At 41.7% G+C, this 20,005-nt stretch overlaps 1 protein-coding gene across 8 annotated transcripts in view; it reads right to left on the bottom strand.

The window, feature by feature from the left end:
• UBR4 (ubiquitin protein ligase E3 component n-recognin 4) overlaps positions 1-15,823 on the bottom strand; it is a 137,575-nt gene extending 121,752 nt beyond the window's left edge. For 7 of the 8 annotated variants that reach the window (XM_032300616.1, XM_032300610.1, XM_032300613.1 and 4 more), the window contains exons 1-8: positions 15,577-15,823; positions 7,607-7,704; positions 5,567-5,670; positions 4,746-4,875; positions 4,489-4,628; positions 3,904-4,006; positions 3,628-3,769; positions 3,081-3,205 (exon numbers count right to left, since the gene is read on the bottom strand). In XM_032300616.1, coding sequence (XP_032156507.1) covers positions 3,081-3,205; positions 3,628-3,769; positions 3,904-4,006; positions 4,489-4,628; positions 4,746-4,875; positions 5,567-5,670; positions 7,607-7,704; positions 15,577-15,752 — 1,018 coding nt within the window. In that variant the 5' untranslated portion in view covers positions 15,753-15,823. The remainder of the gene's footprint in view (positions 1-3,080; positions 3,206-3,627; positions 3,770-3,903; positions 4,007-4,488; positions 4,629-4,745; positions 4,876-5,566; positions 5,671-7,606; positions 7,705-15,576) is intronic. The other variant, XM_032300615.1, reaches the window with a different exon arrangement.
• Positions 15,824-20,005: the final 4,182 nt, after the last annotated feature.

Genomic DNA, 20,005 nt, shown 5'->3' on the forward strand with positions numbered 1-20,005 from the left:
ACTACACACACACACACACACACACACACACACACACACACACACACAAAACACACAAATGCCCTTCAACAGGTGAACAGATAAATTATGGTATATCCATATAATGGAATATTAATTCAGCAATAAAAAGAAATGGACTATCAAGCCATAAGAAGACACGGAGGAACCTATATGCATATTGCTAAGAGAAAGAAGCCAATCTGAAAATCTTGTTTATTGTATGATCCCAACTATATGATATTCTAGAAAAGGTAAAACTAGAGAGATAGTAAACAGATCAGTGGTGTTAGCAGGGGTCAAGGGATGGGGTAAGGAATGAACAGGTGGAGCAAAGGGGATTTTTAGGGCAGTGAAACTATTTTGTACAATATAGCAATCATGGATACATGACACTATACATCTGTCAAAACCCACAGACCTGTACAACACAAAAAGGGAACCCCAATGTAAACTATGGACTTTAGTTAATAATATCTCAATACTGGTTCATCAATAATAAATATGCCACATTAATTAAAAGTATTACTGATAAGAGAAACTAGCTATAGGGGAGAGAGAGTATATGGGAACTCTAAATCTAAAACTGCTTTAAAATTAAAATCTAAGCCAGATGTTGTGGCACATGCCTCTAGTTCCAGTTGCTCGGGTAGTTGATGTGGAAGGATCGTTTGCACCCAGGGGTTTGAGGCTACAGTGAATTATGATTGGTCCACTACACTCCCACTTGGCTGAAACACTAAGATTCTGTCTCAAAAAAAAAAAAAGTAATAAAAATAAATGGGCCAGGTATGGTAGCTCATGCCTGTAATCCTAGCATTTTGGGAGGCCAAGGTGGCTGGATCACCTGAGGTCAGGAGTTCGACACCAGCCTCGCCAACATGGCAAAACCCTGTCTCTACTAAAAATACAAAATATAGCCAGGTGTGGTGGCAGGCGCCTATAATCCCAGCTACTTGAGAGGCTGAAGCAGGAGAATTGTTTGAACCCGGTAGGGGCAGGGGTTGCAATGATCAAATCCCAAGAGATCGTGCCACTGCACTCCAGCCTGGGCAAAAGAGTGAAACTTCGTCTCAAAAAAAAATTAATTAACTAATTAATTAAAACTAAAATCTACAGCCAGGCACAGTGGACTCAAGAGGCTGAAGTGAGAGGATCACTTGAGCCTAGGAGTTCAATCAAATCTAGCCTAGGCAACATAGCAAGACCATATTTCTTAAATAATAAATAATAAAATCTAGTAATTTCAAAAAATTAAAATAAATTTTAAGATTATAGAAAAAAATCCCATACCTGGAACTTCTCAAAGACATCATAGCCAAATCTCTTTCCTTAAATCAAATCCCAAATCATCAAATTTTAACAAACCAGCTTTGGGATCTTTAATCCAACTATGAATCTTTAAAGAATCTCTAGTCCTTACTGACTTTAATCACTTACTGAGTACGCTGAGATCCATGTGAGGGTTATGAAGTTCCATGGAAATCAAATTAAATAAACCCCAAATTTAAAAATGCAAAATCAACAGCAGAACACAAGGAAGCTCAATACTGGAAATTAGTCAGGAGAGAACATATTCTCACATGCATCCTTAAGTTTCTGCTCTTAGTGCTGCTGCCCTAGCTGAGGCCCTATATGCGTGCTGCCTGAACGACTGCAAATTCCTCCTAAGCAATTTCCCTGCCTCCAACATTTCCCCACACCAAAACACCTTGTACACTACTGCCTGACTGTTCTTCCTAAAATATACCTCAGATCCTCTCACAGCTCAGAATCTTTAATGGTCTCTACTATCTACAGGATATGGTCCAAATGACTTCATCTGCATCTCTAATTGAGTCTTACTTTCTGTCCAATTATACAACACCCACGAACAGCCATAAAACCTACAGACTCACTTACTTACACACACACACACACACACACACACACACACACACACACACACAGATTTATGGAGTATATTACCCCAGACTCTCGGATACTTTTTGTCTGCTTTTGCCTCTGCCTAGAAATAGCCAAGCCAAGATCCTACCTGACTTAAGAATCAACATCAGAACTCCTCCATGATTACTGCCTTTCTCAACTGAAAGTGAGTTCTCCCTCCTCTAAACTTCCAAAGCACTGTCTCATCTCTCACTCAGTTTCTTTACTTACAAAAGTGATTTACTAATATCCTCTAAAAGACAGTAAAGTCCTTGAGGGCAGAGATGCCTTTATCTTTATATTCCTATTCACACATAGATGTTCAAATTAAAACTGTTCAGAGAATGTAGGGAGATCAACCTCAGCAATTTCATGGTGTTCTCAAGGTCAGTTTTCTAAGACAATCTACTCAAATCCTCACTTGCAAAACCAAGTAAACTTCTGAAATTGCTGTAACTTCTAAGACATACTAGAGATATGATATGTCTTGGAACTTAAAGCCAAGGATCAGTGACTTGGACTAAAAAGTCCTTTTAACAATAACTTAAAAGAGAGTAAACACCAGGTGTCAGGGCCTGCTTCAAAGGCAGTAAGATCAACAGGAAGAAAGGGGATTTTATGGAAGCTTAAAGAATACCATTCTTCGCATTTATCAACATAAACAGATACCACCTGTTCCATGAAGCCTTCTTCAAACCTGACCTCACAGCAAGACTCAATTCCCCTCTTCTTTGTGTACCCAAAATATTCTATATTTCTCTTACTGCCTTTATCATCCTGTTTTACATTATACTATTTAGCCCTATGTGTTCTTTGCTGCTCTAATATAGGCTCCTTCAGGGCAGAGACTACACTTGGTTCATTTCAATATCCCATCAGTCTTTGGCAGTTTCCTTTTTATATAGTAAATACTTAATGTCTGCACATACTATAAAACCAAATATGCCTATAACACAATGGCAGCAGTGAAACAACAGGACCATTTACAAAGATTCCTATTGAGACCTCATTTCACCTTGACGCGATGTTAGATGATCCTTGGGGAAAGAGAGCAAGTAAAGGGGGATGAGTAGAGTATTCAGAAGGATTTTCATGGTTTCCTGAAAGTATATCTGTGCTTGACTGAGAAAATGACACCAGACATAATAACTTCTCACCTGCATACAGACAACTTAGGCTAAGGACTGTCACATCTTGTAGACGAGAAGGATTGAGAGGTTCCAACACAGGTAGAGAAAGGGTATCCAATGCCATAGTTACATCAATCACCAGTGAATGAAAGCTGGAACATAACAGAGATCGACAAATGTCTCTTAGAATCATTCCCTTCTATAATGTGACAGTTAAAGAAATTATCAGCATGGGCCCAACAGAGGTTCACGCCTATAATCCCAACACTTAGGAGGCCAAGGCGGGAGGACTGCTTGAGCCCAGGAGTTCAAGACGAGCCTGGGTAATATGGCAAAACCCCAACTCTACAAAAAAGACAAAAATTAACCAGGCATGGTGGTGTATGCCTATAGTTCCAGCTCCTCAGAAGGCTGAAGTGGGAGAATTGCTTAAGCCCAGGATACAGAGGTTACAGTGAGCTGAGATCACACCACGGCACTCCAGCCTGAGTGACAGAACAAGACCCTGTCTCAAAACAAAACAAAACAAAACAATAACAAAAAAGTAAAGCATGTGCACCAGGAAGCAACTTACCCATTACGAACAGCAGTGGCATCTGCTACTGTTGCAGGCATTATGAAGAAGGAATTAGCTAACACTGCATCTTGGAACCGATTGATATAGCGCAGAAAATATGGCAGGTTCAAACACACACGCAGTAGCTTCTCTGAGCCACCTAAATGAATGAAAACCATGACCTTACAAACAGGCCTTCGTCTCATGGTCGATACTTCTCCACATGACAGAAGCACACTTAGGAATTTCTGACAGCCTAGAAATCAGCTTTCTGACAACAGCTGGGACTCTTACCAAGCTCTTGAAGACTAGCTACATTCTGAGCTATGAACACATTCTTGGTTTTGATAGCTGAGGCTTGATCGGTGGATGACTGCTCGTCATTTTCTCCTTCCACCTGAAAAGAAACATAGGGCCTATCAAGACACTATTATCTCTTCACCAAACCAACCGTCAATAGCGAGCAGCAGCTGCATGGATACTCTCTAGGCTTCCCAGTTAACAAAGGGAAAATTCCTTACTAATGTTGGAAAAAATATAGGTTACATTCCCAACAGGAGGGAAAAAAATATGCAGCTTTAAATTAATGTTCTACAACTAGTAAGGAGTGATGCCTTTATATGGCGAACTGTATATACACCTCACATTTGTTTATGTGCTTTGAGAGAGCCCTAGAATAGTCATCAAAACAGTAATAACTGTGGACAGAAGGAGTGACGGTGAATTTTCCTTGTTTTATTTTGTATTCCTCAATTTGTTTTGTCCCACAGACATGTATATCATTTTATATCAAACATAAAACATGTTACTTTTTCTCCCCTAGTGTTCTCATCTTAAGAAATCCTACAGAGAAGAAGACATTTGACTCAAGAAACTCACCAGAGTCTGTGGACTGATAGGTTGTGATGCTACAGTTCTAGGGTTAAAAACTGAGGTCAGCTGGTTCAAAAAATTCATCTGTACCTCCTTTTGCCTCAACTCAGGACTTACTGGTGAGGCCAGCTCTTTCTGATCTTCCACTGTAAAATACAAAATCAAAAAAAGGGCTAAGGAAAGTGCCACTAGAAGGCAAAGGTACCATAGAAAAGGTGGCACGGAGGTGGCCATATAATCAGGTCTGCGGAAGAAACACCCACCATCTGAAAGTGTCTTCACTGTTTGGGGCAGCTTGGCGGATTTCATCATTGCTGTAAATGTGATAATTTCAGTTCTATCTAGTCGGCTACAGCCAGTGCACAGGCCCTTGATTAGGAGAATCAAGTGTTTCTGAAAAGAAAACAAATGCAAATATATCTTTCATAAAATTCTACTCTGGGAAATTCTAACTGGCACAGGGCCAAATTTAGGTTCATGTAAACTGAAGCAAAGACTGCAAGGTGATGTCCTTAGATCAGACCTAGCTCGCAGATTTGTCTTATTATTCTCAGAGTATTTTTTTTTAATTTGAAGTGAATGAAAAGATTCACATGCAAATCCAAACTTCTCGCTCTCAAATAACACAGCATAGCAACCTTGCACCTCCATTCCTGCAGGGCAGTAATGAGCTACAGCCAAAGAGGTTGGCCCCTTTAGTTGGGGCTGCAATCTTCTCAACTAGCATGCTTTGCTCATTTTCTGTTACCTACCTGGCCCCTGTAGGTATGTAATGTGCAATCCTTGAGAAGACTCTGTAACCCCATGTACCAGAGGTGGGCAACCTACAGTTCCAATTCACCCACTGCCTGTTTTTGTAAATAAAGTTTACTGGAACACAGCCACGTTCATCATTTACATATTAATCTCGAGTTGCTTTCACACTAAAAAGGCAGTTAACTAGCTGCAATAGATAACACATGGCCTGCAAATGATTTCCTATCTGGCTTACTACAGAAAAAGTTCACTGACCTCTGCTCTATTCCACTAGTCAATCACAATAGTGCTTCAGAATAAGGGCAAGAAATGGGCCCAACACTCTTACCTGGGACACAGCACAAGCCTCATCTGGATTCTCCAGACGCAGGAGAGAAAACTCAATTAGAACTTTACAGGCTGCTGCCACTGACTGAAGTTGGTTCCGGGGAACTGAGAAAGTAATAAACATTACTCAATTTCAGACTGCTCAGCCTTGGTCATTAAATCAAGCAAAATAAGTATTGAGCTCTATATCCAACATTCCCAATATCAAAACAATTATTCACAGCCAAAAACCCAAGGGGCAAACAGAGGTATTTTGACATCAATAACTATCAGATCAGTTTATCTCATAATTACTAAAAATTAGGATAATTTTAATAGGAAATACTTACATCACACCAGTGCCAAGCCCTTCAAATGTATTAACTCATTTAATTCTTAAACCAATTCTATGAACAAATATTCGTATTATCCCCTGCTCATTTGTAACAGATCAGCTAACTAAATGACCTGATCAAAGTCACATAGCTAGATTTAAATCCAGGCAGTCAGCCTCTAGAGTTTATGCTCTTAACCACTAAACCAGCAATGTGAAATCTTTTGGCTTCCCTGGGCTACACTGGAATGGAAGAATTGTCTTGGGCCACACATAAAATACACTAAAAGTAATGATAGCTGATGAGCTCTTTAAAAAAAAAAAAAAAAAAAAAAAGGCAAAAAAAAATCTCATAATGCTCATAATGTTTTAGGAAAGTTTATGAATTTGTGTTGGGCCAAATTGAAAGCCATCCTGGGCCACCTGCGGCCCTCAGGAGTGAGTTGGACAAACTTGCACTAAACAATACTACCACTCCTTTCTATGGATTCTAAAATGAAGTCCTGGTCAGGCACAGAGGCTCACACTTGTAATCCCAGCACTTCGGGAGGCTGAGGCGGGTGGATCACTTGAGCCCAGGAGTTCGAGACCAGCTTGGGCCAACATAGCAAAACCCCATCTCTACCAAAAATACAAAAAGGTAGTCTCATAACCTGATCTCAAAATAAATAAATAAATGAATAAAATCTTTTGGTATAATTTAAAACAATAAAATGGCTTCCTTATATAAAGTTTCTCCAAGCTAAATTTGATTCTTCCACCAGTATCCAGTGCCTGTAATAAACAGTATTGGATAGACACTAAAGGATTACTCAGCAACTCTACAGTTTCCTTTCAGTTTACTTGCTTAGTAAACTATTCCAATAAACAGTTTGTGGTGGCTCCTGCCTGTAATCCCAGCACTTTGGGTGGCCAAAGTAAGAAGATTGCTTGAGCCCAGAAGTTCCAGACTGGCCTAGGCAACAGAGGGAGACTCTGTCTCTACAAAAAAATTAATATATTAATTGGACATGGTGGCTTGCACCTGTAGTCCCAGCAAGGACTAAGGAGGCTGAGGCAGGAGAATCACTAGAGCCCAGGAGTTCAAGGCTGCAGTGAGCTATAATCACGCCACTGTACTCCAGCCTGGGTGACAGAGCAAGACCCTGTCTCTAAAAAAACAAAATTAAAATAATTAGAATTCTTCAGAACTATTTGAATTAGGATTTTTAGAAAATATAAAAATTCAGAAATGTACAGTAGGGCTTAGCCATTTGGGGGGTAAAAAAAAATGAAGGAAATGGAGATCTCAAGTTGAAATCCCTTCATATACCAGAGAACACAAAGGAGAATTCATATCCTCACCAAAATCAAAAAAGGAATAGAGCCTTGGTTAGTGGTTGCTAACTCCAGAGGTCAGTAACCACCACCCCTTCCCCCCAAGAAGAATTAACACACCAGTAATTACATGAGAAATCAATAAAATGCTTTGGATTAAGAAGGAAAAGGAAGCTGACTTAATAGTTATAAAGCAGGTGTCCAAGACAAGCAGTTTTAAAATTCTACTTGGTTATAAGGGAACCTCTGGAGCCTCATCCTGGCTAACAGTTGTCTCCACTTTTGGGTGACCGGCTTAGGAGTGCTAAAACCTAGATTTCATTAACAACTTTTCAGATACTCTATTGAGAGGATAAACAATCCCCCTATTCACAAGCCCTCGGAAGGGAGTGACAAGAGCGGAATACTTACTGAGACTGCAAACTGTTGTGATATAGTGTGTGGAAAGTGCAACAAAAGATGAGTAGAATGGCTCGTACTGCTTCTCATGGTGCAGGATTTCTGATTCACTGCAAAAATAATAATAATTCAGCCAGCATCTACTTAGCACTTACTATGTGCCAGATACCCCTTTATGGATATTACATTATTTAATCCTTACTACCTGGTAGGTAGTACCATCATCCTATTCCCATTCAAGATTGGGAAAGACAAGGCAGTTGAACCACGTGAGGTCAGGAGTTTAAGACCAGCTTGGCCAACATGGTGAAAACCCATCTCCACTAAAAATACAAATATTAGCCAGGCGTGGTGGAACGTGCCTATAGTCTCAGCTCCTCAGGAGGCTGAGGCAGAATTGCTTGAACCCAGGAGGTGGAGATTGCAGTGAGCCAAGATTGCACCACTGCACTCTGGGCTGGGCAATACGGCGACACTCTGTCTCAAAAAAAGATTGGGAAAGTGAAGCACAGAGAATTAAAATTAAATATCTCATTCAAGGTCATGAGGCTTAGTAAGAAGCAGAGACTAACAAACAGAAAACATTTTCAAACTCAAGCAGAACTAATGAAATGCAAGTAAAGACATAAGAGGGTATCAATAAGTTCTACATTACTGACTGGCAAGGACCAATCGCTAATATGCCTTTATTACTGATGGTCGAAAAGCGTAAACCAGAGAACTCGATATACTGTTAGTGGTAATACAGATTAAAGTAACCAATTTTCAGACCAAATAAGGCTGGCCCATAATGCAGTAATTTAAAAGGAATCAACAATTCCAGGTAAGAAATCATATGATCAGTGCTAAAATCCAAAATTCACTGGGTACCAGAGTCACCACCTACCCTATCCCCCTGACTATAGACTAAAGTGAGATCACAACAGAGTCAGTGATTTTGTTCTTTTTTAACCACATCCGTTATCCTTAGCTGGGGAAATGCCCTCTTCTGAAAAAATCCAGAGCCCAACTAGTTTAAAGGTTGGATACATTTAAAGTCATTCTCTCTATCAAATTAGGTGCTAATCCACAACTGATGACACAAGAAGGTGAAGCCAAGACTAAAATGTATCTTATTAAATGAAAAGAACAACAATGTGGCTGAATAGTTTCCTTAGTGAGTCAATCCTCAGCAACAAGTATCAACCTATGGTGGGGCACATTGCAACCAGTGGCTCAACCAAGTAATCCCAGAACTTTGGGAGGCTGAAGCAGGTGGATCACCTGAGGTCAAGAGTTCGAGACCAGCCTGGCCAATATGCTGAAACCCTGTCTGTATTAAAAATACAAAAATTAGCCAGGTGTAGCGGCACCCACCTGTGGTCTCAGCTACTCAGGAGGCTGAGACACAAGAATCGCCTGAACCCGAGAGGCAGCGGTTGCAGTAAGCAGAGATTGTGCCACTGTACTCCAGCCTGGGCAAAAGAGTGAGACACCAACTCAAAAAAAAAAAAAAAAAAAAAAAGTATCAACCTAAGAAGGGAAACGTAAACAGTGTGAACACTCCATTCACTGCCCGTAAGACTATCTGCTTGCCAAATGAACACATGAGCCAGAAGGACAAGTCACTATTTGGAAGGGGCCAATGTCAGTGATAAATCACCTCAAATAACTGGCATTGCAAGCACTTTGCTATTTGGAGATCTATCAAGGATAAATGGGTATGTATCAAAGATTAGCGCCTAACCTAGAATAACTCCTTCACCAAGAAAAATTATTTATGGAACATATATGATGTGTGCAAGGATCCTCCTGCCCACTGAGGGTCACTTTCCATTTGCAGGGATACAAAAAGGAGGAAACAAAAACCTTTCAACAACAAGCAGCACTCAAAAGTTCCTGGTGACTAAACACAGTTTTAAGGCTCACATGTACAACAGAACACTCCCTACTAAATCCCCGTTTCTACCTCGTATACTTAGCTTTTCCTTCACTTCCAGCCTTATGCTTTCTTATTCATTGTTCTAAGGCTTTCCCATTCTGTAATTTGATGTTATTTACTCGGTTTATTTACCTTCCATGCTTTATTTCCAAAGTTCAGAGTTGCTTACCGCGACTTTTTCCAGCTGAACGGGTTTACCAAATCTAAGAGGAAAAACTGCCTACCCATAGGATGGACTTAGTCCACTGCTTTCATACCCATTCTGATAATGAAGCATATCAAAAAAAAATAGGTGTTAACTCATCTAATTGCCTGGTTCAACGTCATCCTATTGTTATCTAATGAGCCCAACTTCCTCGCCTAGAAGTACGCAACATCCTTATTCCAATAAAGAATCGGGAAGGCCAGGCCCAGTGGTTCAGCTCTGTAATCCGAGCATTTAGGGAGGCCGAGGCAGGTGGATCACCTGATGTCAGGAGTTTGAGGCTAGCCTGGCCAACATGGCAAATGCTTGTCTCAACTAAAAATACACAAAATTGACAGGGCATGGTGGCGCACACCTGTAATCCAAGCTACTCAGGAGGCTGAGGAAGGAGAATCGCTTGAACCAGGGAGGCAGAGGTTGCAGTGAGCCCAGATCGCGCCACTGCACTCCAGACCGTGTGATGGGAGCAAGACTCCACCTCCAAATTAAAAAACAAAAACAAAAACAGGAAGAATGCATTTTAGGGAAAGATGGACATTGGCAGAGGAAAAATGGAGCAGTCTTCAGCTCTACTTACAATGTGCATAAGGCAACTAAAGATAAACCTGGGAAAAACTGGTTTTAAAGACTTGAAGGAGGAAACAGAGAAGTAATGAACATTGTCATATCTCTTGTTTTTGTTTGTTTGTTTGAGATGGAGTCTCACTCTGTCGCCAAGGCTGGAGTGCAGTGGCACGATCTCAGCTCACTGCAACCTCCGCCTCCTGGGTTCAAGCAATTCTCTGCCTCAGCCTCCTGAGTAGCTGGGATTACAGGCACTCACCAACATGCCTGGTTAATTTTTGTATTTTTAGTAGAGATGGAGTTTCACCATCTTGGCCAGGCTAGTCTTAAATTCCTGACCTCGTGATCCACCTGCCTCGGCCTCCCAAAGTGCTGGGATTACAGGCGAGAGCCACCATGCCTGGCATATCTCTTGATTTTAAAGAAACAGTGTGCATGAGTCAGCTAATATGGATGTGCTGCCATAATTTCCGACCTCACCCTCGTTCCCTGAGAAAATGACAGACACCAAGACACCAGGGGATAAGAAATGGAAAAATGGAACAGAGGGCAGAAAGCTGAGTAGGAAGGAGAAGAATGAAGAAATTGAAGTAAATATAATGCACAGGAAGAAAAATCAAGAGACAAAAGCGAATGTATATCTTTGCTCTGGTTGGTCAAGCTATCTTCCTAAATCACCTGCTGCTCCTAACGAACTGCAACAACAGCACCACTGAGCCTGAAACACCGCTGATACAGAATCTGAAGCTTTTATACTCCATACCAAATAAATGTGGCAGAGTACAAAGGGAAACAGCAGCTAAGCAGCCAGGTTAGAGAAATCCAATTTGATGTGTAAGTGAAAAAAGAACTGGCAGGGTCTGGAAAAATCTAGCTCTTTTTAGCAAGAAATGGAAATCTGAGGGGGGGCATCATAAAAGACTAAGGATTCACCTCCCTTCTCCCTCTTCAATATCATACTTGCAAGAAATGGAAATCTGAGGGGGGGCATCATAAAAGACTAAGGATTCACCTCCCTTCTCCCTCTTCAATATCATACTATCGACCTTTTTTGTAAGCAGTAGAAATTCCACAAGCTCCTTTCCCTTCATCAGTTTCATGTACTCTCAAGAATATATAGAATCCATCATGCTTATTCCTATCTTTCTATCTAATCTGCTTCATGTTAAGCAAAGAACTGAAAACTATCTTTCAGATACTTCCCTGGTACTCTTGACAAATCTGTGGTTAATGTGATACTAAGATATAGAAACATCAGTCACAACTACTAATCTTACAATCATACTGTATCTTTCTGTGGCAGACTCTTTTTTTTTCCTGTAGGTCAATTATCATTTTACATCCTATTGCTTATAAATTCAAAGGATCAGAGCATTAGTGCCTCCCTTTCTTCCTTTCAAGATTTTTAGGAAATGACTGTGCATTATCTAATGGAAAAGTTGTCACAATCTCCCCCTTCCCAAGTAGATTTATTTGCCCTAAATTCTAGCAAATATCTGGAAACAGAAACCTTGAAGAGGTTTATCATTAAAGAGGCCAGTTCAGCCCAGAAAGAACTGGCTCAGAGGAAGGAGCATATTCCTTTTTATCTACAAAGAGTCAATCAAATGTTCAGTGATAACCATGCTCACCAGCATATCTTACACAGAGTTAAGAAAGGAATTATCTGTACCTTAACACAGAAGGCTACATTCAGCAATGATTACACTAACTAATCCCATGGATGGCATGTGCTCCATTGAGCTAGTTGTGCTCCATTTCTGGCTTGGAAAAGTAACAGTGTGTTTAAAATGTTCTTTAAACTATGTATTATGTAACAGTGTTAAAAAGAGTTGAAGCTGGGCCTGGTGGTGGGAACTTCTAGTCTAGCTAGCTACTGTAGCTACTCAGAAGGCTGAGGTAGGAGCATCCTTTGAGTCCAGGAGTTTGTGGCTGCAGTCAGCTATAATCGTCCCACTGTACTCCAGCCTCGGCAACGGGGGGAGGCCATGCCTCTTACAATGGAAAAAAGATTTTAGTAGTCTTTACTACTAAAATACATGCTAGCTACAGGCAATAGGAAAAAAAAACTCTTCCCTTTAAATAAATTCAGATTATCTTTTTCTTTTAAAAAATCTAGCCAGGTGCAATGGCGCATGCCTGTAGTCCCAGCTACTCGGGAGGCTAAGGCTGGAGGATTGCTTGAGTCCAGGAGTTCTGGGCTGTAGTGCTCTATGCAGATCTTTTCCACACTAAGTTCAGCATCAATATGGTGACCTCCCGGGAGCAGAGGACCACCAGGTTGCCTAAGGAGGGGTGAACTGGCCCAGGTCAGAAACAGAAAAGGTCAAAATTCCCGTGCTGATCAGTAGTGGGATCGCGCCTGGGAATAGCCACTGCACTCCAGCCTGGGCAACAAAGCAAGACCCCGTCTCTTAAAAAGTAAAAAATAAAAATAAATATATTTAAAATAATAAAAATTTAAAAATAATACATTTTTAAAATAAATAAATAATCCAAAGACTTTTTAGAGTACGCTTTCCAACTCATCTGTGTTAATCTATTCCTCCTCTGTTTCAGTTTGGCTCCAAAGTCAAACTGAAGAAACAGGGAGTTAGACCTCGGAATGTATAATCTACCTTTTCTTCAAAAGGTTAATTTCAAGTATAAAAGAAGATTTAGAATGGTGGTGTACTGAGGAGTCTCTTGAGCACATGTCATCATTCTCAACAGTCAAGAGAGAAATGCAATGGATAAGTAGGCTACAAGGTAGAGAGTAAAAGCTGGCACGATGGAGCCAGGATACCAAAAAGAAAGAAAAGAGTAGTAGACTGCAACAGAAAAACAGATGGTCCTCGGAGACAGGGAAAGACAAACAAATAAAACCTTTGGGCCAGGCGCGGTGGCTCATGCCTATAATCCCAGCACTTTGGAAGGCTGAGGCGGGCGGATCACCTGAGGTCAGGAGTTCAAGACCAGACTGGCCAACATAGTGAACCCTCATCTCTACTAAAAATACAAAAATTAGCTGGGTATGGTGGCGCACGTCTGTAATCCCAGCTACTCTGGAGGCTGCGGCACAAGAATCACTTGAACCCGGGAGGCATAGTTTGCAGTGAGCTGAAATTGTGCCACTGTACTCCAGCCTGGGCAACAGAGCAAGACTCTGTCTCCAAATCAATCAATCAATCAATCAATCAATAAAGCTTTGAAAAATAGAATACTGATAGCAGCGTATAATTTGTGTGCTCCAAGCTAGGGGTTGGCAAACCTGCAAGCCAAATCACCTGTTTTTGTATGGCTAAGAGTGACTGAAAAAAAAAAAAAAATCAAAAGAATATTTTGTGACATGTAGATATCACAAGAAATTCAAATTTCAGTACCCACAGATACAATTTTGAACACAGCCATGCCCATTCATTTATGTATGGTGTGTGACTGCTCACACAATGATGGCAGAGTTGAGCAGTCGACAGAAACCACATGACCCACAATTATTTACTATCTGGCCATTTACAGGACATCTGCCAACCCCTACTTTATTACAAACCGAACACTTGCACATTTAGCTGTTCTCACTGTAAAGAACTTGTAAGCCAGGTATTTCTTCTGGAAATTTTTCTTTAGATCATACTCCTCTCACACAGCCTGCAGAGGACACATAGGCTTTCAAAGTTAACTGAGCCCCAAAAACCGGAAGACTTAAAAGATCTTGCCTTCCAATAAAAAAGTACATGTTACCAAAGACCCATCAGCTTGGACTTCTTTTCTAAACTATAAAGAGAGGTCTTATTAATGTCTACAAATGCAACTCTTGATTACCTGCACAAAGAGAGGGTATGGCAGAGACCACTACTACATACATGGCAAAATTCAAACCTAGTGATGGATTTGGTTGGAGGGTGTTGCTTAAGTATTACAGCTTTAGGCATGGCCCCCAAATACAGGATTTTTAGAAGGGTGTCAACAAATTATTAATACTTTATAACCCATCCAGCTTATGTCCAGAAAAACATAAATGCAAATGCCCTAAAAAGACTGGAACGTTACTGATTGTACGTTAACATGAGTATGATTCACGAACAATATTGCCAATCCAAATGTTTAAAACAAAAAGCAGCTACATAATTTGAAAGTAGTATCTTTGAAACCTCTTTACATCTTCAGGACATTCCTGGCCTAGTGATTAGATAGGAAAATCCGTCTGTAAAGCTGACTGTGAAGTTACCAAACCCAACCATTATTTTATTCTAATTTGTTAAAAACTTTGCATTCAAAGGATCACAAGCCTAACAAGAAAAAGCATAAAAATAAACACTTTGTCAAACCATGGGCCTCCTTTGAGTAACAAATAACAATTTCTAAACTCTGGATAACATCTAGATATACCCTTGTCATCAAGAAGCTACGACTCAGCAATAGCAGCGAGTTGCTGAAATGCAGTATGGCTAGAAAAATGAAACTGAGTCTGGCTTTAAAAGCAAAAGTCTACTACCATTAAACTAATGAAAGACTGCTCTGAGCGCGGTATGTCAGGAAAAGGAAGGCACTCTGAGATCACCATCTTTGTACCTACACAACTCTCACTAGCTAAGAACCACTGTGCAAAAGGACAAAAACACACAAAAGGAAACCAACAGGTAGTACCGTTTGTAAAAGAATGTGTGATGTATTTTAATGCGAGAAGGATGCGAGGCAGAGAGAGAAACACACACACACACCCCACATCCTCTGGGAAAATGATCTCTCAGACTCACACACTGAAATGTTTTTAATCAAAGACCGATACAGTAGGAATGCACAAGGAGTGCAACGTAAAAAAGACATCATCCATGGTAGCTGGTGGCTTCAGTCACAGAAAAAGCATGTGCCCCCAGTGAACACAGCACCGCAGAAAGGCCGCTATTAAATTATACCAAAGGGCTCCGCTGCGGCCCAGGGTAGAGGGATGAGTGCGGGTGAGAAATGCAAACTCATCCGTGACTTGACCCAAGGGACAGCCCCATGAACATTCCCTTAAGGGGGCGAATGCACCTCAAAGTCACTCTCAAACGTGTCCGGCCACGCCCTCCCGCAAGGGAGGCCGCAAAAGTTTTGCTCGAGAGGGGAAACTGAGGTAGGGGTGATTTATATGGGTTGGCGGAAGGAACCCCGGGCAAGCCCTAGTGTCCCGGGGCCCAGGAACCCCGAAGCCCTGGCTGGGGCGGGGATCCCCAAGCGGCAGGAGGCAGCCCAGGAAGCGGGTCCGGACGATCCGGCTCGAAATCCCCTCCCCCCCCAAAGCGTCGCCCCGCCGGAGCCGCCGCCCGGTACCTCTCGATGACTGAGGCCACCAGCTGTGGCAACTCCTTCATCTCGAAGGCGGAGTAGGACGCGGACAGCAGGGGCCGCACCGCCACCTCCCAGCCCGGGGTCGTGTCCGCCCCAGTGGCCGAGGCCCCGGGCGCCGGCGCCGCTGCCGCCGCCTCTTCGCCGCCGCTCGTCGCCATCTTCCGTCGTACTACTGCGGCTCCCTTCGGGGGCTTGCCACCGGCCCAGCGCCGCCTCCCGGGAGGGGGCGGAAGTGACGCAATCTGTCGCGTCAGACTGCGCGCCGCTGTCGTGGGTCAAAAATGCGACGCGCAGAGCGCCCTCTGCTCTCACCGGGGTCGAGTTGCGCGGTGAGGGAACGGGTTGGAGACGCTGCGCCTGCTCAGAAGGTAGCGCAGCGCGGGGAAGGCGGGAGAGCGTTAACTTTTGCGCCTGCGCGGTGGGAGTTACTCTAGCAGGTGAGAGCGACCTGGCTTCCTGACGGCGGGGAAAGGTGAGTTTGGGGCTTAGGTGCAGTGGGCAAGTCTAGGGCAGCAGAGCAGACTACGCCGGGGGCGAATAGAATGGCCCTGGCCTGGAACAGCTAAGGACGAGAAGAGGCCGAAGCCTAAACGCTATTCACCCGCTTCTTCCCCTGCCTAGATCCCCCCCGGTAGTAATACTAAAGCGTCCCAGAGCTTACAAAGCTTTCTCTCTCTCACACCACCTCTTTTAATCACTGATCTACATTCTCTTCGCGCTCAAATGTCTTCTGTGTTTAGATTGCCCTCATTAACAATCTTATCAGCTCGTGCAATGCATCCCTCTGCAAATTTGCCACGTATGGTTATGTTTTCCCCGTTTTTCTACTGGCAAGGAAAGAATGTAAGCTTTTATTCGCAGATGTCTGAGACTTTTGCCGGTAAAATGATCTGGCCACAAGGATTTAAGAGGGAAACGCAGTTTGCTCGAGGAAAGATATTCGTGCATTAAGGACAGTCCTGCGTGTAAGATGCTGGTGGACGGCTTCAAGCTCTAGGCCTGTGGCCTACAGCCGGCCTAAATAAGACTTCGCAGGAACTGTGAAGACGGTTCCAAATTCCTAAAGCCCTGAAATTCTCCCCCTTGTTTAGGAAGAGCTTTTGTTCTCAGTGTATAACACTGATAAATGAATTGGTACCTAGTGATTAATCTGCACTTTTATTTAGATGTGACATACTTTACCTTTTTTGAGACAGGATCTTGCTCTGTCACCCCAGCAGCCCAGGCTGGAGTGCAGTGGCACAGTTGCGGTTCGCTCCGGCCTCCACCTCCCTGACTCAAGCGATCTTCCAGCCTCAGCCTCCCCAGTAGCTGAGACTATACAGGCCACCACTCTTAATTTTTTTTTTAAGAGACAGGTGTCCCTATGTAGCCCAAGCTGGTTTTGAAGTCCTAGGCTCAAGTGATCCAAGGTGGGAGCACCTTGGCCTCCCAGAGTGCTAAGATTACAGGCTTGACCCACTGCACCCAGCGTGCATTTTTACATTCCAAATGAAATTCAGTCAAAGCCAGTCTTGGAGGAAAATGTGGCTTCGATGATAGCAGTAGAGATTTTCCTTCAATGTCTACTTATCAGAGGATAATAATAACAGCAAGTTTCTTAAACATAAAAACATCAGAAATGAAAAAGAACTTTCCATAACACTGTAAATATTGCACTGTTTCAAGATACTGAACCAGAGCCCTAAATAAAGGCTGGGCTGGAGACCTTGAATTTTTTTTTTTTTTTTTTTGGAGATGGAGTCCAGCCCTGTCACCAGGCTGGAGTGTAGTGGCACGATCTCTGCTCACTGCAACCTCCGCCTCCCAGGTTCAAGCACTTCTCCTGCCTCAGCCTTCCAAGTAGCTGGGACTACAGGTGTGTGCCACCACATCCAGCTAATTTTTGTATTTTTAGTAGAAATAGGTTTTCACCATGTTGGCCAGACTAGTCTGGAACTCCTGACCTCGTGATCCACCTGCCTCTGCCTCCCAAAGTGCTGGGATTACAGGCGTGAGCCATCGGGCCGGGCTAGACCCAGAATTTTATAGTGGCTTTGGGACATTAATTTTATTTTAACCAAAGGACAAAATTAATCTGCAGAGACTCTCTTGGAGAAATTTCAGGAAATAAAAGATCAAATGTCTCTGCTCTCCAAGAGAATAAAAGGCAAATGCAAACTATCACAGGGAGATTTGCACCTGTACCTAAATTAATATTTATTATCTACTTTATGATATTTCTGGTTAATAGATTGGGAGAGAACACTCCAGATAAAGAACTTCCTTTATAAATGCCATGTTTATTTCAGTACTGGAGGTTTGGTCTTGTGTTGCCCAAAGTTTGGAATGGCATCTATATTATAAATTTAGATGACAAAAGAAACAGACTAATAAAAGACTTCTAGATGAAACACAAGCTTCTAATATGCTGGTCCAGAAAATGATAGAAACTAAAGAATAGTAAATAACTTTTATGAATTAACTGAAGGACTTAAAATACTAGTTCCATTCTAATCCCAAGTGCCTGCCAAGGAACTAAAATTTAAAATGATAAGATATGATACATCATGTTACAGGGAATGCAATGAAGGAAAAATGGCGGACATTGATGAGTGGTATAGTATAAAGATTTGTGTAGAGGAAGGGATGAGGAGGCCTGCTGAGAGCTGGAAAAGTTCTGTATCTTGACACAGTGGTGCTTGCATGGATATACACACACAGAATCACTGAGCCATGATTTGTACTTCTGATTTGTACACTTTGGTGGTTGTAAATTGTACATCAGACAATCTGAAAACAAATGAGGTCAGCGTGCCTCACTACAGGAGCTTGAAAAGTGAGAGAGCATGTCTTTTTTTGTTTTCTTTTTTTCCTTTTCTTTTTTTTAAGCCATCCCTTAGAGAGTTGCTTGAAATAAATCCTAATAGATACAATGTTTTTAGAAACAAGTAAGTGAATAAACCTTAGCTATTACCCGCTAGGAGCCAACGGCTTTTACAAAGTTACAAGAACAAGTAATAAGTGCATATTTTGTTGAAACTCCTCCTGCAGTACTGAAAACTGCAAATGGAGAGCAGCTCCTTTTTGGTAGTTCACAGCAGAGTTAGTTTTCAAATTACCAAGAATAAAAGGAATTAGATTAGAAGCCTAATTCAATTTAGAATTATGAGACATTATTTGTAATCCATAAATATTATTTTTCCCACGATATTGAACTATTCGCATGGTATGAACTCAAAAAGAAGAAGGAAATGCGAATTGCAGCCTTCTTGCTTTAAGAGCGAAAACAAAACAATTTTGGTAACTATGGAGGGACTAGAATAGAATGTCACTTTAAGATTTACATTCTCAAAAGTTTTGACCGATCAGATTGAGAGAGAGAGACAAAGAAGGATAAATCAAATGTCATTGTAAAATGTTAACCTTTGGGGAATCTGGGTGGAGGGTATCTCGGAATTCATTGTGCTATTGCAACTTTTCTGTAAGTCTGAAATTGTGTCATCAAAAGTCAAAATAAAAAGTTTATAAACACCTTTTTTTAAGATCCACTTGCTTTACAATTAGGAAAGCATAATTAAAGGATGATGACAGAGAAAGCCTACTGTATACCAGATGCTTAAGTGAAGGAAAGTAATTTACATGTAAACTCTGGGAAAAGTGGAGCCACGTGATCCTTTAGCACTGTTTGGGGTGGGGACATGGTGGGGGGCAGTGCACAGAGAGGGCCTGTTCTGGTCTCCTCAGAAGATATATCCGTATAGTAAAAACCATGAGTAAGACGTCATGTCTCCTAACTCCATAACAACCAAGCAAACTTATAATAGTGTTTTAACTTATATCACCTTTTGTATAGGAGAGGATATATATCCAGCAGCGTAAGTGTTCTAGCCCTTTTTGCAATTGCAGTCTTCATTCATTATCAATAAACTGGTCTCTGGTTGATCGGTCTAGTCTAGTTCTTACTTTATCACAGCACATGGGATATATGATACCATCAAAACCATGATGTGAACAAACCGTGAGTATAATGGAGTTTGTACTTGTGCCATTTAAATATAGTTTTAGTTTGCTTTCTGGACTTGCATCCATTCAGATTGCACGTTAGGGGACAGAAAAGAGTGTGCTTCAATATAAACCTGTATCTGTTTTACAAACACACCTTCCTAAATGTTCTTAGTCTCTATCCTGGAAAAGGCACCCTCTCAGTATCACGGATCAGAAATATATAAAAGCCTTATTGCTGGTGGAAAACAGTCTGCTTCGTTGGATGTCAATCTCAACTAACTTCACATTCTGATTCCTAAAAATATCAGAAGGTGGGTGTGTATACATCCTTTATGTTCTAAATTTCTTACTGGAAAGATGGCCTAAATATTAGACTTTCCCAAAAGAGTATTTGGTCTCATAAAAATCTCTAATGGAACAGCAC

Source organism: Sapajus apella, unplaced genomic scaffold (genome assembly GCF_009761245.1).
Source record: "Sapajus apella isolate SASKATOON/1434 unplaced genomic scaffold, GSC_monkey_1.0 scaffold43, whole genome shotgun sequence".
Lineage (NCBI taxonomy): Eukaryota > Metazoa > Chordata > Mammalia > Primates > Cebidae > Sapajus > Sapajus apella.